Below are 23,564 nucleotides of genomic sequence, written 5' to 3' on the forward strand. Positions count from 1 at the left end.
CAGTCAAAAATGTTTCTCCATGGGCTTAGCGCTGTAGCTCAGCAGCTAGGAGGCCAGCCACATACACTGGGGCTGGCGGGTTCGAACTTAGCCCCAGCCTGCCAAACAATAATGACAACTACAACAACAAAATAAATAGCCAGATGTTGTGGCGAATGCCTGTTGTCCCAGCTACTTGGGAGGCTGAGGCAAGAGAATTGCTTAAGTCCAAGAGTTTGAGGTCGATGTAAGCTGTGACAACACAGCATTCTACCTCTCAAAAAAAAAAAAAAGTTTCTCCATGGAAAGTTGAACTTTAAAATGGAAGAGACCTAGATAGAGCCTTCTAGTCAGTCTTCTCACTTAAGGAACCCAGGAATTATAGGTTCAGAGAGATTGACGATTTGCTTCCAGGCCACAGCAAAACAGAAGTCCTATGATCCTCTTGGACTGGCTTTAAAGTGTCTTGGGTACAGTATAAGCAATGAGTCGAGGTGTCCTTTTTCCATCTATCACTAGAATTCTCTATTATAACTGCCCAGAAATATTGTTTCACTAAGTAAACTTTCCCACAAGATTACGGTTATTGAGGGGCTAGTATCATAGAACTAGACAGCAACAAAGAAAGTTTTAGATGGTAAGGAAATAGCTGAGGAGTTGCCTGACTATTTTAAGGAAAATATAAAAAAGAATAACCAGAGGTTTTCCAAACATGCTGCAGGCACCATTGGCTTTACTCACAGTCTTGCATGCCAAGTGAAATTTTTCAACCCAACAGCCAAACTAATGCATAATTACAATCATTTGAAAATATTTCACAATTCGTTCCTGCCAAACCCAGGATTATCATTTGAAATTAAATAATAATTTTAGGATCAAAATTTTTGTATTAGCAATTTTTTGGCAATTTGGAAATCTATCAGGACCATTCTACAATTTGGAAATCCACAATAATAGTTTGAAATGGCTATAAAAGATTGGCTTTAAAACTCAGATACTCTTATAAAAGAAATACTGCTTACAGAATTGAAAATTATTGTAATTAAGATGAAAAAGAAAGAGTGTGATTTCTTAGGAACCTCAGGAATGGGTTCAAGCATAAAGTTGTGAATGAAACCTGACTGGGTTACCTAAGCAACGAAGCATGGAGGGAAAGCTTACCACCCAACGCGAACACGAGATGATGGCACACACAGATACAAAGAAAGAATTAGGAAGGGTGGAACCAAGTGGGCCAAGACTTGCTAAGGAGACTAAGGAGTCTTTCAGAATGAGACAGAGACGATAAAAATAATGCATGTGCTGCTTGGACCCAATAGCATACTATTAAAATAAAAGACAGAATGGTGTCACATTAATATTATAATGCATAACAAAAGAACTACAGTAATAACAATGAATAAACAGTAAGGAACTAAAATACTCTGAGTCCAGTTTTCACCTAGCTTCTCTACCTAGGAAATTATTATTGGATTGATTACTATCATAAATGGCAATAAGGCTTTAAATAGTTCAAGTCTTTTACCTGAGATACGGCATATATCATGGACATAAAGGAACGGATAAATGTATTTGCTGAACTACTTCTAAGGATCTCAGAGGAATCATGAGAAGCAGGAAAGGTATTCAAAGATTGAAAATAGGGAACTGTGAATATAACTTTCAAAACATTCTGAAAACTATAGAACTGATATCAATTCTCAGCAAAACTCTAAATAGAATCCAAGGCAGAGAGAATGGAATATATGTGTGGAAATTTCAGGCAGTGTGGCAGTGTTGAGGGCCCTCTCCTCAATCAGGAAGCATCTCACTGCCCTGGAAAACTCCCATTACCACTTCTGGAACAATAATTTCAATTTTTTAAAATCCATATCGCTGACAAACTTCTGATTTGTATGTCAGGCTGTCAAATAAGGCACACTGAAAACATTTCAGATATTATAGATAATATATCTAAACTGATATTTTTACCTTTGTTTATAAGAGGAATTTCCTTTTTCTCTTGTTTCAATGAAACATCAGTGTCACTTTTATCTGAAATCTGAAAAACAAGCTCTTTATTTAAATCTGCACAAAAGCATAGGATATATTATGAGGTTAAGAAAAGACCTTGAAAGCAGTGCCTGTGTTAGAGAAAAGACATCAAAACATTACCAGCAGTAAACTTATGTGTGTGTTGTGAAGGGAGAGAATGGTCCATTTTGTAGAAAATGATACTGGTAAAGACTGTGCTATCATCGTGTTTACTCCTATTATTTCTTTAAAAACTAGACTGTTTATGGCAGCTCAATTTACAATCGCCAAAATGTGGAAACAGCCTAAATGCCCCCCAACCCAGGAATGGATTAACAAGCTGTGGTATATGTACACCATGGAATACTATTCAGCCATTAAAAAAGGAGACTTTACAGCCTTTGTATAAACCCGGATGGAAGTGGAACACATTATTTTTAGTAAAACATCATAAGAATGGAGAAGCATGAATCCTATGCACTCGATTTTGATAAGAGGACAATTAATGATACGGTGGGGGTGGGGGAAAGGGAGAGCAGAGAGAGAAAGAAGGAGGGAGGGGTGGGGAAAGTAATAATAATACATAACAAAAGAAGGAGGGTGGCAGGTGGAGTCTTGGTGTGTGCCACACCTTTCGGGGTCAAGACACAATTGTAAGAGGGACTTTACCTAACAAATGCAATCAGTGTAACCTGAGATGGAAAGAGAGAATGCGGACCTCAGGGAAAGACACCTGTCTATATTTTGTATATTTGTGGGAAGATGGAGGAACGGCAGAAGGAAGGGAGAAAGAAAGGGAGAGAGGGAAGGAGGGCAAGCACGAGGCAGCAGCTCTTCTCTGCTCCCTGATCTGAAGACCCCTGAGCACATGCTGAGATGCAGCCATGTCCTGCTATCTGTTACCTGGCATCAGGCGTGGAGCTAATATTTTGAGGCATACTCACTGTGTATATATATATATACCCTTCGCCTTTCACACCCCCTCTAACCTGCTAAACAAACGATGTATACAGAAGATGTCATCCCTCTTTCTTTCCTCCCTCCCAGGAAACAAAGGAGTGCTTTTACACAGCATTCTGGAAACTCCTCTGTCAGGAAAAGCAGGTTAAATGGGCACACGGGTAGCCTAACAACGAAGTAACTGTAGCTGTCCATCATGGCCATTTCTATTTCACTCAAATCAAGAGAAAGCAAAGCCTTGTGTGTGTGGAAGAATAAATAAAACTGCTCTTAAACTACTTTTGTCCACTTCAAAAAATATTTTTAGACTTACACTGTAAACAAATGCGTTCTGCAGGATGTAATCAAAATGCACGTTTCTTTTTGCAAAAATCTGGAAAGTGACTTAAAAATGTTATGTTTTTATCTTACTTATTTTTGATGTGACATAAAGTGTAAAGTTTTTTTCTGATGTGCTGATACACGAGAAAAATCCACATGATATGAAGTGTCTCCAACTTTGACCTAAATGTTTTTTAAACCAGTTTATAAGGAGTATAGACTATTTTCAGCAACAATAAACAGAAACCACAACATTAGCTTATGAGAGGAACTATTTGGTGCCTTTAGTTACAATCCGTGATGGTTATACTACAGAGATGAAATCAGACAAAATTAAAGTATCCATGAATAACAGAAATGGCAGTACTCCCAGAAAAGAACTTTTGTTGTTAGTGTTGTTAACATGGCCTCATGAAATTGATTATTTTTGTATTCTGTTGTTTAGTTCTCTGCTTTGAGCTCTGCCTTCTTTGGTCTGTTCCCATTAAAATCAGATAGCCCCCTTCACCCCTCAAATGTTACTTGTACAAAGCTTTACCATCTCTATTACAGGAGAGATTTTTCTTTTATTTTCTTTCCTGTATTTTTTTTTATTCCTTAGATTGAAAGCATACAAATATTTAAAAGATTTTTGGATAAACAGTCCACAGCCTATAGTATTTCCTTTTAAATAACATTGTGTGCATATCTGATTTTATAGAATACTGCCTTCTATTACAAAGTAGTTATAGCTTTGAAGATGTGAATCTGTTCAAGCTGAGACAAGAAGACAGTTGTCTTTTCTATGACATTACTTGTGTATTTTAAGCTTATGCAGATTTTTAAAAATATATTAATTCATTTCATTATATATAAAAATGTTATTCAGTCACTTAGGTTTAACTGTGCCTCATATTCTGTGGTTTGCGGAAGTCTCTTTCCTAAGATTTTTACCTAAAATCATGAAATAGAAATATACTTCCACATAGTAGACGAGATTAGAATTAAGTCTTAACATGGAGTTGAAGACACCTTAATTAAAATCATGTTAACAAAGAGTAGGGTGGGATTTGTCTATTCTCCGAGGATGCCATGGATCAGCTTAACATCATATGCTTAATTTTGTAAAATGCCTACTTAAGACAACAAATAAATCATAAATAAGTTTGAGGGGAAAAGAACACACAACAGGCAACACCGATCTAATTTAACCATTGCTAAGGAAGCTGCAGAACTGGATGATGGCACTTAATTTGGTTTCTTTTCTTCTATTTCTTTGCCCTCCACCCCTACCTCAAGCACTTATTATTTCTAAGGACCCATCATGGCTACCAGACCAGTAAATGCCTTTCTGCCTAGCTCAAGGATGCCTTCTGTTTGTACTCTTTCACATTTAACCGTTATGTTGTAGGCTCCTTCCTTTCAGTCATTACTTTACTCAATAACTTTGAGTTCCCCGTGTGTCACAAATGTGATAGTCAAGAGTTCAAAGTCTTGTCTTTATAGAGTTTATTTTTTAGTGAAGGAGAAAGAAATATTAAATAAATTAAAGGTAAATATGTAATGTAATATCAGAGAATGGAAGTTCTGTGAAGAAAAACAACACAGGGGAGAGACAGAGAGAGCGCAACATAAGAGCCTATATCTGACCCTCCTCCTCTCTGTTGTCACCTCGCATCCTTCATCTCTCCTCTCGACACTTTTCCACAAACATGCCATGCACATCCCTTGGTCAGGACTTTGGCTTGTTGTTTGCTATGGATTTGTTTCTTCCCCCAGCTTTTTCCTAAAGCATCCCCTCTGTAGGGCCATCCTTGCCACTCTGCCTAAAACTGCAACTCGCCTTCACCACATTCAACACACACACTTCCTCTCTCCTCCCCTTGCTTTTCCCCTTAGCATGTACCATTATCTTATGGTTTTCCTTATTCATCTTGTCTCTCCTCTGACCCCCCCAAGGCAGGGAGAAGTGCTGGTGTTTATTTTCCTGCTGGATCCCCGGTGTCTAGGATAGTAACTGATACTCAATAACGTACAGAATAAAAGAAAGTAAAACATCAAGTCATGAAAATACATGTGCTGCTCACAGTGGTGATGGGAGTGGTATGGGTGGTGGAGCCCATGTGGGAGGAAGAACAAAGAAAAAGGGTTGAGATTACACTGCTCTCTCACCCTCTCTCTCACTTGTGTTAATTTTCTTCACAGAATTTACATGACCTGATGCTAAGTTGTATGTTTAGGGCAGTGGTTCTCAACCTTCCTAATGCCGCAAGCCTTTAATACAGCTCCTGTGGGTTGCAACCCACAGGTTGAGAACCGCTGGTTTACGGGCTTGGAGCCCAGTGAATGTCAGGGTGGCTACAGTGGAGGGATGAGAGAAGGGATGAGTTGTGCAGTTTGAGGCTTCAAAAAACATCAAGTCAGGTCATCCAGGGCCCTGGGGGCCACAGAAAGAACAGTGAATTTTGTTCTAAGTATGAGTAGAAGCCATTAGAGAATTTCTAGCAGAAAAATGTCATAATTTTACTTCCATTTTGGATGAATACTCAGAATTTCTGATAGTAGGCCTAGTGAAAGAGTGAGATCATTCACAGAGCTATTGCTGTAGCCCTGATGAAAGATGTTGGTGAGCTGCTCAGGATGATAGCTGTGCAAGGTGGCAGGCTGGGTTCTATGTTTAAAGGTCAATTCAGCAAAATTGACTAATGGGCTGAGCGCAGGGTGAGAGAGGAGAAATTCAGGATGACTGCCAGCATTTTGGCTTGAGTAAATGAAAGATGGTACCATATATTGAGTTAGGGAAACATGAAGATGTCTCTTGGAATACTTTTCTCTCTTGATTCCCATAACCTTCTATATCTCAACTGTCCCCAGGTAACTTATTCTTTTTCTGTCTACTCTCAATCGCTCAAGATGCCAATTAAAATTTCAGGAGTTAAGCTTACAGGCTTTATCAAACAATGTCATCATCACCCCTAACTTTTCATCTTCGCTCCAGTTACTTCCAACTGACCTCCTGACACTTAACACTCCAATAACTTGCTGAAACTTCAACTCCCCAGTTCTATCTTTGTCCATTTAGTCAAACTTCCCTGGGCAGCTCATCTCTTTTTATTTATAATACCATTTTTGTTCAAGGTTTCCATCTCAGACCTGCTTTCATTATTTAGTCTTCTATACTCCTTACCATGCTGTACTATTTTTATTTCAATTTTTTTTTTTAAGTTTTCTTACATTACAATTTTCAGTCAACAGCATCCTACTTGCTTTTGGTTCCTCTTTAGTTGCTTTTGTTTCCAGTCTAAGCCATTATTACAATCTGATTAAGTTCTTTGCACAAGATCTCCATGATTAGATATTCCTTTCAAAACCTTCCCACAGGTCCTGCCTGCTTACTATATTGAGCACGAGCACAAACTTTATTTATTATTATTATTATTATTTTTTTTTGCAGTTTCTGGCCGGGGCTGGGTTTGAACCCGTCACTTCCGGCATATGGGGCCAGCGCCCTACTCCTTTGAGCCACAGGCGCCGCCTAGGCACAAACACTTTATCTGGCTCTCCAAGCTCTTCTCCATGTGATTCTAAGTTATCTTGACATAATCTTAATATTTCCAAACCATCATCCTCTCTTAAAATCAAAATGTTCTCTTTATAATTCTCTAGAAGCACAATATATACATTTACTTCTACTCCTTTGCTCATGCCAAGGTTCTACCTGGAATGCCCTCTCTCCTCTCTTCCTTTAAGTTTTATTCATTTTTTTAAGATAAGTCCTACTCTTTCTATCTTTTTTTTTGCTGTTGTTGCTCCAGCACATATTCTTTCTCTGAACAAGTAACAGTAAGATGCATACAGTTTACTATTATTAACAGCGACTCATGTGACCCAGAGAAAACTGAGATCCTGTAGCAGCCTTGATTCCTGCCACTACAGTTGAAAGCAAAACTCAAAACTTGACTCTTTCTCTCAAAAACAAATCCAACTCTACAAAGCATTAATAAATATACATATTTTACCGAAGATTGTACTGGGAAGTGGAAAAAACAATTACATATAGCAAAAAATCAAATTAAAATCACCATTAAAAGATTTGTCTTTAAACTTCACTGCTAGCTGCCTCATCTCTCTCTGCACATCTTCCTCATCTAGTCTCCCCAGTTTTGCAGATCCAGGTTTTTCTGCTTCTGGGGTTACTCCTAACCTCCATCCTCCACGCAAAGGTTACTCTTTAGCTCTCTAATTCTTTCCACAAAGCAATTTCGCTTCCTCAATTTTCATTCTTCCTGGCTTATCTAATGAAAGTTGAATTTACCATCTTTAGAAATACTGAAGGTGGCTTTTAAAAAAGACTTTTTATAACACAAGGAATTATTTTCATTTTATCACGAATCATCCGATTAATTCTCACAACAGCCTTGAGAATAGGTGATATTATTCCCATTTTATATAAGAAAACTGAAGATCCAAAATTGATAGAAATCACAAGCAGCACACAGGTCTAAATTTGAACCTGGATCAGTCTGCCAGAGTGCACAGCCTGTTAACTCATGCTTTTGTAAAACTGTCTTCCAATTTTTTCTATTCCTTCAAGGCAAGGATCATGCACTGTTTATTATTTATTTATTTATTTTTGGTGTCCCTCAAAATCTCTAACATAACATTGTTCAATAAATTTGTCTTAATTGGCTTGACTTGTCACACACTGACAGTTGAATATTTAAATTCATCATGAGGCTTTCCTTCAGGTCAGAGAATACATCACATATTTTTTCTGTGTCTGTAAGTCTGTTGATAACTTGATGAGCGATGCTGTGAAGGGTTGGTATGGCCAAGTTTGCTTCCAAAGCCCTTGTGGCAGCTCTGGTTTATACCTTCTTATAAAAAAAGCTACCCCTGAAAGTTCTGGTATTGTTAGCAATAATCCCAGGTTCACAGGTTCATAAAGAAGCAATGGTAGCTTTGTCAACCAGAAAAGTTGACTGAGAAATGACTTGCTTTTGAAATTAAAGCAATTTCAATAATCTGAAATGTTACTGCAATACCAAACAAACAAAACTACAGAAAAGTATTTTCATGAGGATTCAGAAAAATGAAGTGTAGTTAGGGTGAATGCAGCTGATTTAGGGAATGCCTCTGCATTTTATTTGCCTTTCTTCTTTTTTTGCCTGCTTTTGGGTTACACAGTCACCTTTTCAACATCGTTGTCATGACTTGTAGTACTGATACCCGTAGGGGTACTTACACTGTGGTTTTTGTTTGGCCACCACAAAGCATAAACCTTAATGCTAGCCACTCCTCAGCTTTTCCAGACGTTACTCAGTTTTTACAACATAGTGTGGAGGCCTTGTCAATGACCCTAAGGATTCTGAGTACTCCGATGCTTTCCTCAGCTAGAATCAGTCTCTTTTGAAAGATACTCCAAAAAAGTTAAACAGGTACAACAAATGAAACACTTATCTGAATTTTGAGATAGGAAGACAGTTCTTTCCATGCACTGCTTTATTCAGATATCCTTCTTGAGCCCCAGAAAGTGCTATACTCTGTATTAGGCACTGGTGCTTACGTCTTTCACGTAAATACTAGAAGCTTCATTGCCAAACTCTGGAAATACTTCTGTCAGTGGTAGCTTGGTCATCAAGTTTTTTAAAATGTCTGAAGATTATAGAAAGAAAACAAACAGGCTTGCTGGTCTGTCACTGAGGCCAGCTAGAAGCCAAATAAAGAGGTATATGACCTCAGAGGACAAAACAACAAAACTCCATCGATAAAGTTGTATGGTTCTTGGTTACTAGAACAAATTTAACGTTAATTTAAACCACATCATAGATAGTTTTTCCAGTTTTAGCAATCTGAGTTTACCTCTGATATCCAGAATAGTAACTGAAAGATTATTACTGAAAAAACAGAAATATTTTGGAGAAAGGTAAATGTTGCTTCACATTAGAACTACATCATCCTTCCATGTCAATTTGGAGTTTGTGTTCCACCAAGATGAATAAAAGCATGCACATGTATTTTTTAAATAAAGTTAGTACTTTATCACTCTGACTTGAGTCTCAGCAAATTATTCCTACTCAGATTCTCTAATTGCTGGCATTGGCAATCTTATTCCCCTGGTGTTCATGAATTTTGCAGCTTTCTTCAAATTAATCATTTGCTTTCTCAACCATCTGTTGTGGTCTGACAACCTATTTTTTCCAGTTGCCTTTCCGAATGCATCCCCTAGGACACTTATGTATGGTTGCTTCTAATTTCTCCTCTAGTGACATAACTTTAATGAACTGCTTACCTCTTTAACAGGATGTGTGATTATATGGTCCCAGTCCCCTTGCTTCATTTTTGTTTTTCTTGCTTTTATGCAGCATGGTGTAGTAACGCCTGATCAGACTATCATTCTGAGGGACACTGATAATACCAGGCCTGTTCCTAGTTCTGGGGTAGTAGAGAGTTTGCCTGAAATAGGGTTGAACTGCCAGTTTATCACAAAACAGTGTACTGGAGTTTTTAACTGAACTTAGACAAACCCTTAATTACAACAGTGCCATAGGGCACTGCCCCAATAACGATGCAGCTATAGGAACATCTACTCAGACGTTGATTCTGCTGACAAAGGCTGGCATGCCTATAGGAGGTGCTATAAAAGAATTTCTACTTCCTTCTCGTCTGGGATAACTGGGACAAATTTGAACTTTACACATAGGTTTAGAAATGCTTGAGAGAGAAAACAGTTCAGATTATCCAGTATTTATGAAAAGAGAGGGTAGAACATGTGTTTTAAACAAGGGAAGCAAGGAAATAGGATTCTCTGGAGGCCAAAGTTCAGGCAGCACGTGAGGGATTGGTGGTAAAGTTATGCCCACAACCATATTACTAGAGTGATAATCTTGGATAAGAAAAGACTCCCCTTGTCCAAGAACCAGGAATTAGTGGAGGAGAAAACGATTCCAAGTTGACTAAAAGGAGAAGTCAGACCTTAAGAAGAAAATAAATACATTGTATAGATCATATTTAAAGTGGATGAATTGAGAAACTGGCTACAGTTAGCTTGATCTGAGCAAAGAGTGGACAATAAATTGGTCTTTTAAAATTGATTCAAGCCTCTCAGCTGGAGACGCCTATATCAGACTTTGGAAACTTGTGCAAGCCCCAAATGCTTGTTAGCTAGTGCAGTATATGTGCACCTTGAAATCTTCACACCTGAGTAAAGCATATGTGTGGATTTCAGTTGACCTAAGCAGAATGGGGTGCTTAAAATGATGTAGGAAATAGCTATGAAGGTGAAAGATAAAGGGAAAGGTCATAATGAGGAGTGATTTAAAAAGAAGGAACTGAAGGTGTTACTGTAGCTCCACTGTTATTGGGGCAGTGCCCTGTAGCACTGTTGTAATTAAGGATTTGTCTAAGTTCAGTTAAAAACTCCTGTACACTGTTATGTGATAAATGGATAGTTCAACCTTATTCCAGGCAAACTCTCTACCACACCAGAACTAGGAATGGATCCAGTGTTATCAGTGTCCCTTAAAATGATAGAGTCTGATCAGGCATTACTACACCATGCTTCATAAAAGCAAGAAAAACAAAAATGAAGCAAGGGAACTATATTATCATACATCCTCTTAAAGAGGTAAGCAGTCCATTCAAGTTATGTCACCAGAGGAGAAATAGACTAAATGTCTTAGGGGATAAGTCCTGAAAGGCGACTGGGAAAAAGCTGGAACCTGGAATTCAAGGTGCCCATTTCCTGGCAGTGCGACTCTAGACAGTTTTATTTTCCCCATCTGGAAAATAGGAATGAACAGAGTACCTTCCCTTCACATTTTTAAAAGTCAAAATGAGACAGTACCTGGGAAGAACAGTACCTGCATTTCCCCATGGCCACAGAGAAATTAAAATGACTCACTCCACTAGAACATACCTGTCTGCACACACTAGAATTTCAGAACAATTCAGTTGTGCAGGGTCAGAAATAACAAATTTGGATCACACCAGTTACCCTGAAGTGGTGGGGATAACTGCAGCTGTGCTAACAAGACTGTGAAAAATAATGGAAGAAGTCTGCTGGAGTATGGACTGGGCCCCACACCAACGTCTCCAAAAGTCTAACTGGGAGGCAACTGAGGATATTTTGAAGAGGATTAAGATTTTTCAAAAAAACTCTTCATCATTTTCGTGACAGTTTTTTAATCTCCAGAAAATACCTAAAGCTTTATTTAACTGAATCCCAGCTGGAAACTTCCACAGCTCCAAAATGATGTGCAAGGTCTTACCAAGAACACTCTCATTACATTCACTTTGAAAATGAATGGCCTGCATTGGCTAAAAGGCCAAGCATCAATTCATATCAAAAAGAAAAAATGCCATGGAAGTGACACCTACAAAGAATATGACCAAAAGCAACTGGGGACAAGGCAAATGAAGCCCAGTAGCACATGGATGATTTGCGGACATGTTGAATGCGATGCACGGAGTGAATGAAGATTATCCCACTGGGACAAGAAGAAACAAAAGAATGTGCTTTTAAAAATAGCTTCAACATAAGAATATGTTTGTGTGTGTATTTGAATATACATACAAAATTTCTAGAAGATTATACAGAATCTATTGACAGTGGTTTGTCCAGGCAGTGAGACTGGGGAAATATGGGGGAAGGGGACTAATATTGTTTGCCATATTCTCACTGCCATGGTTTTAAAATTTTTAATATGGATGTGTACTACTTTTATAATGTGATATACTAATAAAAAGATCAACAAAGTACAGTTTAAAAAAAAATAGCTTCAACAGGGGTGGTGCCTGTGGCTCAAAGGGCTAGCGCGCTGGCCCCATATGCCGGATGTGGTGGGTTCAAACCCAGCTCTGGCCAAAATCTGATAAAAAAAAAAAATTCACAGGCCCTAAAATTAGCTTCAACAGACTATAGGTCTTTGAGTAAAAGCAATATGAAAGGAATTGAATCAAGAAGTGGAGGAGGGAAGCAGATTAGCAAACAAAACTATTATAACCATAAGCTACAGCAAAGAGGTGTATCTGGAGAATGAATGATCATATGGCTGAAATAATCAGCAATGGTAAGATTAAATATAAATCTGAAAAGTCACCGATACTATTATCATTTTACTTGAAATTGCACAGCTATTGGTACAAGTATCAGAGTAAGGTATTGCCCAAAATGCAGCAGAGAGGGAAATAAAGTGCCGTAATAGGAAAAAAATCCTTTCAAAAGGAAAATAGAAAAAGAAAAGTATATGCCAATAAGAATGGAGTTTTTGTCCAGACAATGGGAAAAACTATATAGTTACAGGGGCATAGGCAGGCATAAGGCAAAGGTTTCCTGAGTTAGTGCCCTATTGGTACTATAGTAGCATTGATAATGTCACTTCCATCATCCTTTTTGGGGAGGTGAAGCAGCAGGCTGTCTTAGCTGGAAACCTTATAAATATTCAGGGACGGAGCTCACCAGCAACTGTCATATTATAATGTAATTGGCCAGCCATGCAGATTGCCATATTGGGAGAGAATGCAGAGTTTAAGTCAATATGTGCCTGCCAGCTGAACTGAGGCTGTATTTATCTTTTAAATGACCAAACTGACATTATGCTATTATACACAGTCTCAAAATCATTCCTGTGAGAGGAACTTTCTTTGGTGTGCTGAATATACCATATTTCTAAGTCTATTACACCTAAAAATAAGGCCCTGGGTCCGATACCTAGTAAATTCACCAAAATAGTAAATACCACCTTTGGGGGTAGAGGGAAAGCGTTGTATGTGGTAGCCAATTGTTTTTCCTTAAGTGACAACCTCCTGTACCACCAATAGCACTGAGTGCCTTCGTTCTTAAAACTGAACAGACATTGGGAAGAATAAAACCATGTGTATGCACATAGGTGTGTATGCACTCACATGTGTGCTGAAGGTAACTGGGCAGAAGTGCAGGAATTAAGAGAAAAATCCCTTTTTAATTTCTGAGTTTAGGAAAGTATAGGCATACATGCTTTCAGAAGCAATTATTTCCTACTTGAATTACTGCAACTATAGCCAAATAAAAATGAATGTGCATTTCTGGATAATGCACATTCTCCAAGTTAATCAGCACATGAGTTTGAAAACAGACACCCTGCGAAGGTCACAGAGACACAAGTAAATCACATCTCTCACACACACATCACTTAAGAAACCTGAGAAATATTACATAAAAGACAATATTTCAAATATGTCTTTATGAAAAGACATTTAAACTTATGAAAAAGCTCTGTGCAAAGCTTGGACAGGTGACAAAGTAATGGCTACATGAAAAACATACAAAGACCAAAAATTCTGCAAAGTGGTGAAAGGTAATATTCACAGGTATGGCTGTGTTACATTTTCCTTTGAAGAGTAAAAAAAGGTTGGTGTTATTTACAACACTAGTTACAGTTTTGTCTTCCTTTCTAGGCTCTCATTAATTTTGACCCTTTTCCTTTTGAAAATACTGAGATGTTTACTTTCCTCAGTTATTTCTTATTGTTAATATTAAGAATTTTTCTGTTCCCATTCACAAATCACTCCCTGCAAATGGCTTCTTAAAACAATTGTAATATATGGATGAAATGATGTGAAGGCTGAGAGTAATGAAGGCAGGGAGGGAAGATGATGAAACAAGACTGGGCATGAGTTGGTAACCACTGGAGTTGAGGAAAGGGCACACACAGGAATTGATTGTACTATATTTGAAATTTTCTATAATGAAAAATTAAAAAAATGAAACTGTCATTGCACTTGTAACGTACCTTGTGACAATGATTTTTCTGGTGAAGGACACATAAATTAAACTAAAGTCAAAAGCAATTGTATGTTTCTCAATGTCTGAAGTGTAATTTAAGTCTAATCCACAATTCTAAATAGCACTTTGAGGTACCTTGTCTAAAGACAGGTACAATGAGGCCAGGTCTTTTTTCTAAATGCCCTAACTTATCATGTCCAAATAGTAACCATCCAGGAGACTGCAGTTATTCTTATTTGGGTTAAAGTTTGGTTGTAAGCTTCTTGGCCATCAAGGTAAAAAGAGAACCATAGTGAATAAAATAATTTACATTCTGATAAAAGAAAATACCAAATATGTTTTTCCCTGACATAAAATTCTAATATCTAAATGGACTTTTAGTGTTTTTTTTTAATGTAACACAAAGGACACTATATAAAATAAAGGACAACATGGCTTCACAAATGAAGTGTTTCTCGTATGATCAGTCCTTGAATCGATTCTTCCTAAACACCAAGGGCTTTTTATGTTTGTTTCAGTGGAGGCAAAGCAACTTCACAGTAGGCCAAATATGTAGCTCTTTGATGTCAACTGTTCTGTTAGAATCAGGGAAACATTATCTAGGGGACTAAATAGAAATCATGCCTACCCCTTGAAAAGACTCCTCTCAGCAAGGTTTTTGGCAGTGGCCTAATTTAAGTCAAAGAGTTATACTTTCTGGTAAAAGTTCAAATTATGAATTACATAAATGTTCATACACTTTGGATTTAGGAATGAGGTTTGTGATGACCTTCAAATTATAGATATAATTTTTGTATATATACATTTTATAGTAGAACCTCTGTAAGTTGACCACCCAAGGGACTGTACCAAAGTGGTCAGCACACAGAGGTGGTTAATGTAAGGAACAAGGCCTAATGTACTGACACATACAGGTGATGCATGTCTGGTCTATGAAAATAAGGTCAAGGAGGTGGTAAATGTATAGAAGTGGTCAACTATGGAGATTCCACTGTATACTAAAACTTTCTCATCCTAATAACTAAAATGAAAAGAAGGTATGGACTATGGGTTAAGAGGTATAAGTTCAATTATATCTCTACTAGTTTATGTAGCCTTGGGAAAGTAACTTTTCTGTGTTCTATTTCTTCACCTAAAAACTACATTATTCAACTAAATGTTCCAATTATTTTGAGGCACTAATAGATACCTCTAATATTCATGAATGTGCATCAGTCTCAAGGTGTCATTTAATGACTAAAGTTTATCTCACCAGGATTATATCTGGATCACTGTTGCTGGTTTCAACTTCAATCAATGTTTTACATTTCTGTGCAGGGTTCAGAACCTGCTTCCTTTCCATTTCCCAGGAAGAGGCCTATAGGAATAAATTTACAAAAAATATGCAAGGATTAGGTTAATCAATGATACCCATCAAAACACTTTCACTTGTTAGTTCACTCAGCTTCTATTTACTATTGACTTCTGCAGGATATACAGTGAATATTCAATTTATGATCATTGCCCTTAAGAGGTATATGATTTAGATCAGCACACATAGAAGTTTGATAAGAATACCCAACAATAATAAAGAATGTCACAAGTTAAATTAAGCATGAATGAGTAATATAAACTATGGTGCACGACTGTGAATCAAAAGGCCTGCAGTAATTTTGCAAAGGATCTGCATGAATTACCATACACATACTGGATAACATCTCCTATGGATAAAAATACTGTTCTTAAAACTTACGTAGATTGTTGCTGGGGGGAACTAAGACATATATTCATTTTGAAGTATCTATTATGGGTTTCTCTTTACATTATACAGTTAATAATCAATAGGTAGTCACCGTATCTAGTAGTATATGGCATGTCTGCAGTCACTTTTTGATACTGAAAAACTATTTTCTTACTTGAAAAGGTGGGAAAAGACTGAAGTGGAAAACTTATGATTCAGGAAAAGATCTCCCATAAGTGTCCCATAACTGGAACGACTAGAGCTAGACTCTTACCCTTCCCCAAGGCAGAGGCTGTTTGTGAATATCTGAGTCCTCAGCACCTTACCCAGAGTAAATGTTTAATACATTTAGTAAGTGAAATGAATTAGCACAAGGCAGTGAAAGAAAATTCAAAGAAATTAAAAAGGTCCAGATATAAAAAACAGTAAGCACATTATTTTTATTATGATCCCTATTTTTAAGAAATGGGGGGGGAGTTCTTTAAGATAAATAAATAGACCCTTCTGAGGAACACTTTTACACTGCTGGTGGGACTGCAAACTAGTACAACCTTTCTGGAAGGAAGTATGGAGAAACCTCAAAGCACTCAAGCTAGACCTCCCATTTGATCCTGCAATCCCATTACTGGGCATCTACCCAGAAGGAAAAAAATCCTTTTATCATAAGGACACTTGTACTAGACTGTTTATTGCAGCTCAATTTACAATCGCCAAAATGTGGAAACAGCCTAAATGCCCACCAACCCAGGAATGGATTAACAAGCTGTGGTATATGTATACCATGGAATACTATTCAGCCATTAAAAAAAATGGAGACTTTACATCCTTCGTATTAACCTGGATGGAAGTGGAAGACATTATTCTTAGTAAAGCATCACAAGAATGGAGAAGCATGAATCCTATGTACTCAATCTTGATATGAGGACAATTAATGACAATTAAGGTCATGGGGGGGGAAGCAGAAAGAGGGATGGAGGGAGGGGGGGAGGAGCCTTAGTGTGTGTCACACTTTATGGGGGCAAGACATGATTGCAAGAGGGACTTTACCTAACAATTGTAATCAGTGTAACTGGCTTATTGTACCCTCAATGAATCCCCAACAATAAAAAAAAAAAAAAAAAAAAAATGGAGACTTTATATCCTTCGTATTAACCTGGATGGACATGGAAGACATTATTCTTAGTAAAGCATCACAAGAATGGAGAAGCATGAATCCTATGTACTCAATTTTGATATGAGGACAATTAATGACAATTAAGGTTATGGGAGGGGAAACAGAAAGAGGGACGGAGGGAGGGGGTGGGGCCTTGGTGTGTGTCACACTTTATGGGGGCAAGACATGATTGCAAGAGGGACTTTACCTAACAATCGCAATCAGTGTAACCTGGCTTATTGTACCCTCAATGAATCCCCAACAATTAAAAAAAAAAAAAAAAAAAGACCCTTCTGAAAAAGGCAAGGGTTCAATGAAAACAATTTTTTAGGAAGAACGATAAGCCAATTAATTCATTGCATTAGTACAGCTAAACTGTGCTACATATAAACTAAAATATTAGCTAATTCCAAAGCTATTTTTTATCAAGCTTTTGAAACACATGATAAGATTTACTTGGAGCATATCTGCCTCCCTAATTCCATGCTGCCTAGGCTAATATTAAAATTAATTACGTTTCCTGAACCTCCTCTGTTTGGTAGTGGTAACGTCTAATATGTTTATTGGATAGGAGATTAGAAATAATCCTCAAGTAATCAAAAGTTATTTCAACTGCAGTTTAAAACCTAATTAAATTCATTTTTCAAGTGCTTATAAAGAATTTAAGTCTCTTGATTTATCCACCTTACTTCTAGATTTTCTGAAACAGAGACTGCTTTCTGGAGTGAAATTAGCTTATCTTTCCAAGAGCTCATGTACAACCTGTCTCCATTTCCTCATCTCCCACTTGCTGATCAATCCTTTCCAATCTGGTTTCTACCTTCTTTATGCCAACTACAATACATTCTTCCTGGGATTATCCCTATTACTCCTAAATCATTAAATCAATGGGACATTTTTTAGGCCTCTGATCACCTGAGTTGGCCTTTCTACAGAATTTAGCCTTTTGACTGCATCTCTTCAAATTACCTTTTTATTCCCCCTCTTGGGAAATTTGAAACCATGTACAATGATATAAAAAACTTGTGGTTTCTCTTCTTAATAATATGGTAATTCCTTCACAATCATCTGTGCATAACTGTACTCTAATAGTCATAAAATGCTAAAATTCATCAAGTTTCTATCTAGTCCTTTGTTTTCTTACCCTTCAAACACACTCATCATGAGATATGCAAAGACATCATAGGTTTTATACCTCACCTCTGAAATCCGTACTTATATGTGACTTCTCCCTTGGCACATCCTCTTGGAAGTCTTACAATATAGACACTCAATATACGCTACCTTCCACAGTATCACGCACCTTCTAGCACTCGCTATTTCAATGAATACAATCACCATCTAACAACGTGAAAGTGCTTGAAACTCTGTAGTCATTCTTGCCATTTCCTTCTTTGTTACCCTCTGTATTCAACATAGACTGTCCCCAAGATGGGGCAGAGTCACCTCCTCCACCATTATCATCTGAGCCTATACTAAAGTGACTTCTCCCATAGACCATTGTCACAGCCTCCTAACTGCTCTGCCTATACTCTTGTTAAGTATAACTATTAAGCAGATAACCACTACTGAGTGTCAGTCCTAGGGAAGGACTCTAAACACTTCTACCTATTCTATGTTGGTACTGGAGCTGCCAAAGAAAACACGCTGGGTGGAACAAGGCTTTACTTATAGTGAAGAGATGGAGCAAGACCAGCCTCAGAAGTGAGCATCAGTCCCCCATGTCCTGCAGGTCCTCCCCACAATAACCAATGGAGGGCAACCAGCTATACATACCCCTCTCATGCTGTAGAAGGACATGACATCATCCCTTCCCCAAAGAGGATATGGAAGTGGGGTCAACTAGATGCAGGTGACACACACGCATAACAAAGGAACACACACTGCACGTGCAACAGAAAAAAATATTCCCACATGGGGCAGTGCCTGTGGCTTAAAGGGGTAGTGCACTGGCCCCATACGCCAGAGGTGATGGGTTCAAACCCAGCCCTGGCCAAAAACTGAAAAAAAAAAAAAATTCCCACATGGAAGTCGTAAGCCCAACACAGGCTACAGAGGCTCTTTATCTCTAGGTCAGAAAGGGTACCAAGCCCGAAGTCTATTCTTACGTGGACAATTGGGAATCAAATGACTGTATGCATGAGAATGTTTTTCCCAGCAACTCTGCTTTCAAAATCAGCCAAAGCAGTCTGTACCAAAGGAAAATCTGATCATGCCACTCCCCTGCTTGAAACTCTCTGATGGTTTCCCACTGCTTTTAGGATAAATGCAAAACCCCTCAATCAAGTAGGATCTGTCCTACTCCTGTCATATCACAGACCCTTCCATCTCTCTGCTCTACCATAACTGAATTATCTTTTTTTTGCAGTTTCTGGCTGGGGCTGGGTTTGAACCCACCACCTCGGGCATATGGGGCTGGTGCCCTACCCCTTTGAGCCACAGGCACCACCCAACTGAATTATCTTTTTAAAGTTCTTTGTCTTCAACCTGTTTCCTCTATGGCAAATGCTGTTTGCATTCCTTAGACATGCTTTTCCTCCTTTCTTACTTATTAAATCAGAATCCACTCATAAAAACTTAGTTATCATTTTTTTCTAAGACTACATCCCTGTCCTACCAAGCAGAGTCATAGCCCATATTATAAATACTTGTGCTACCGCCACAATAGCAATTTCCATCTGTCTGTGTTATTACTGAAGTTCTGTCTCTCTGTTGCTGGACTCAAAACTTCATTGTAGGCAAGAACCACATGTAGTTTTTCTCACAGTTGAAGCCCCTGTAGCAGGTACATTGAGCAGCACATATTAAAATTATAAATTCATACACAGACACAGATATATATGGTTATATGAAGAGTATGTGTGTAGCTTACATATTTTATATATGTATATATACACACATGCATATATGCTATACTAAGTGAGATCTATATTTAAAGTCTAAAATGTGTTGTTCTAACACTTGAACACACTCTCAACTTCTTAATGGATTATATGTTTTTAAAGCATGTAACATATTCGGTAAACCAATAAAGCTCAAATTTTTGAAATTGCACAGTTATAGCCGGGCGTTGTGGCGGGCGCCTGTAGTCCCAGCTACTCGGGAGGCTGAGGCAAGAGAATCACTTAAGCCCAGGAGTTGGAGGTTGCTGTGAGCTGTGTGAGGCCACGGCACTCTACCGAGGGCCATAAAGTGAGACCCTGTCTCTACAAAAAAAAAAAAAAAAGAAAGAAATTGCACAGTTAATGGGTTTTTCTGAAATTCAGAGTTAAACTATAAAGTAATGAAAACTAAAGAAAGACCATCGATGACCAATAGAAAAGGGCAATACTGCCTGGACATCCACAGAGGCCAATGAAAGACTTGCAGCCAATTTCAGAGTATTTAATACCCCTGCAAGCCTTTGTCTCAGTTTTTCTCACCTCCTTCACCAGAGCAACTCACTTCCAACTCTCTTTGGAAGTGCTCTAAGCTTTCTCTTTGTTCTTCCTAAATAAAATCTCTCTTTGTTACCCTGAAACTTTGTGTAGGCAACTTTTACTTTTTATCCACACTGCCTGTGCCGCTCCAGTCTTATTTTCAGTTTCTGTTCACTTTTGCTTTCAGTTACCCCCATGCCTCCTGAACAATCTAGCTCAGCCGAATAATCGAACCAGAACAACTGGGTTCAGGGAACCAGGACCCCCAACCCCAACATATACAAGATATAAAGTGAAAGTTAGCAAGATGATGTCTGTAATCTTTCAGTACTGAATCTGGCACAGGGTAAATGTTCAGAGTTGCAGTATTATTATAAATTGACGCTAAGGGAAAATTTTCAAAAAAAAATTAAATGCTAACATTGGAAGAATGAATATGCTATGATTCTTTTGAAAAAAACAAATTCACTTAAATATACAAAAATTGTGGGGTGGTATTTTTGTTAAAATTAGTCTCAACACTTAGTTGTTTATCCCACTGTGACTACCAGGTAACAAGATGTGTGATTTAGCTAAGCATTTTTCCGATAAAGCATTGAATGTAAAATCCTAAAGATTAAAGGTTTATCCTATGTGAATGTTTCTCTCTTAAATACAGATTTAAAATCTTTCCCTACTAGGCCAATTCTTTATACTGGTGGAGGTCTCCAGACACTGTGCTGATATTAGCGATCTAACTTTTCTTTCAAAACAGAAAATACAGAATAAAAAAAAAGGGGGGGGACCTTGTCCAGGAAACATAGATTGCAATGTATATTCTATAATTAGAGTGCTTTAAAATTGTGAAAATAAAGCAAAACCTTGACCAAATGCTATTCTCAGAACAAGTAAATTATTATATATTCTGTGAATATGAAAAAGAAATACCTGGGATCTATCAGTTAGTTTGACATTTTCTGGCAGAGCTGCTGGATGTCTCTGCTGCTGTTGAAGTTCCATTTTCTTCTGCACAGACTTCTTCCTTATTTTAGTCTCAGAAACAAATTCTATACCAGAGTCTGTCTTTTCTGTGGCTCTTTTTTCACCTCTGTGGCTGATGGAGAGCTCAGAGGATGCAACAGTTTCATGCTGCCAGTCATCATCCAAAAGCCTGATATTCGGAATTTTGGTATTTCCCTTAAATAACAAAGGACACATTTTTATTTGTTGGTAGCCAGCTTATCTATAATTAATTACTGTTTCCCTCATAACCTTATCGTATTAGGTAGTATATCTTACTTCTAATATAAAAAGTTTAAAAATCAAGCTTTGAAAATCCACTTTAGGTATACTGCTAAAGTGGAGGTATACTGCTGTAAAGGCTCATTAAGAATTTGATTCAGAAAAAAAGCTGCAAGGCTAGGCTGAGTCAGGAAGTCTGATTTTGAAGAGGCAGATGTCCCCAAATTGAGAACATATTGTGCATCCCATAGAGGTTTACTTGCCTTTGGCTGCCTGTTGCAAACAAGGCTGATCCCTATCCCTATTCTCATCTCACATCCTGCTTCTTGCCCCTTGCTGGCTGCTACTTTAACCAATGAAAGATACATTTGCTAGGAGATCTAGAATATGAGTGCCTGCTTGTTGGCTCCTATTCTCTTTTGTAAGACACCAAAAGTGACTATTCGAAGGTGAGGAGCTTAGCAGAGCACTGAGTGACACTCTGATATTCTGAAGCATATCCACCACAGCCCTAATATCTACTGGGCAAGAGACCAGTACACTCCTCAATGGTCCTTCAGGCTGAAAAACTGTCTAGTTCCCTTTTTTCCACATAAACTACTAGCATATTGTAAAGTTATACTAGATGAATATACTAGTTCATGGCTAGGCAGAACCGTAAGGCATGAGATTATATTTTTATTGCAGAGGCCTTATAATAACACATTTATAATCTACCTATGGCAAGTTACTTGCAGATGAGTTTTACTGCTCTGCACTGCAAAGAATCCCTTTCCTCATCTTACTCTCAGACTCCGGTGAGATAAGGTATTATACAATGGGTAGATCCTAAGCCTGGTTGTGCAATTCAGTTACACAGTGATCTTAGGTACATTGCTATGAAAGGAGAGAGCTGGATTACAAGAGTGTACCATCTCTGACTTATTACTGAGTTCATGGATCCCTGATTCCTTGAAGTCGTAGTATAAGGTGCAAATAAAGAAAACACACACTAAAAAGACACTCTGGAGACAAATGTTCCAATATTTAAAGTGAATAGTAAAGAAATGCCAAATACAAAAAATATATTATGTACATCTATCAGAAATCTATTTATGTAAATATTGGCTGGGGTTTATTGATGCCAACACCTGCCTTTCAAGAAATGTGAATAATTCAAGTTACCAAGAGTTCCATATTTGTGTGTGAGACTGAAATTACTGAGATGCTAACTCTAAATATTAAAAAATGTTCCCCTCTAGGGTGGCGCCTGTGGCTCAAGGAGTAGGGTGCCGGTCCCATATGCCGGAGGTGGCGGGTTCAAACCTAGCCCCGGCCAAAAAAAAAAAAAAAAAAGTTCCCCTCTAAATTTTAAATTCTAGATTAATAGACATTTGAAAGATATCATGTAATATAACATTTAGCAAACACAAGAAACAATGTATGAATTGTATGTATGATATATCATTAGCCAAATATACATCCGTAGATTGAAAATAAATCTTTTATATCATGTATACATTATCTCTATGTATATAAAAGTGTATACACACACAGAAAATATTGTAAAAAAAATACATTATTTAAAATGGTCATTGTGCACAGGCAGTAAGGTAATGGGTGGCTTATATTGTTCATATTTTATTTTCTGTGTTCCCTAATAAACATGTATTGCTCTAATTAGACCCTTATAAACCATGATGACATTTAGCCCTTGATAAGGCTTATCCTTCACATGGAAAACAAGACACAAATGGCTCAAACCTACAGTAGCTGCTCACCTTAGGTGCTGAAGTTAGGCTGTTGGATGTGAAGTCAGTGATTTTATCCATTGGTATAAATTGAGGCTTTTGTGGGAAAACAAATCATTAAGCCAATTATAAATAAAAATAATTTCTAACTGGCATATTAACAATAATTTAGTATTTTTCAGTTAAGAAGTGTCCCCAGGATAGCACATCCTCACCAATGTTGTTTCAAGGAATCCATACAAGTTTAAATAGACTGCAGTGATGTTCTGATGAGCAGTGGCTGGACAGTGCAGGAGAATCCAAC

General features: G+C 37.7%; 1 protein-coding gene across 1 annotated transcript in view; it reads right to left on the bottom strand.

Moving 5' to 3' along the window:
- Positions 1-23,564, bottom strand: part of MORC1 (MORC family CW-type zinc finger 1) — a 198,474-nt gene that overhangs the window by 19,763 nt on the left and 155,147 nt on the right. Inside the window, 5 exon segments of the mRNA XM_053564625.1 lie at positions 1,951-2,020; positions 15,270-15,374; positions 20,992-21,051; positions 21,237-21,485; positions 23,291-23,356. Coding sequence (XP_053420600.1) covers positions 1,951-2,020; positions 15,270-15,374; positions 20,992-21,051; positions 21,237-21,485; positions 23,291-23,356 — 550 coding nt within the window.

Source organism: Nycticebus coucang, chromosome 16 (genome assembly GCF_027406575.1).
Source record: "Nycticebus coucang isolate mNycCou1 chromosome 16, mNycCou1.pri, whole genome shotgun sequence".
Lineage (NCBI taxonomy): Eukaryota > Metazoa > Chordata > Mammalia > Primates > Lorisidae > Nycticebus > Nycticebus coucang.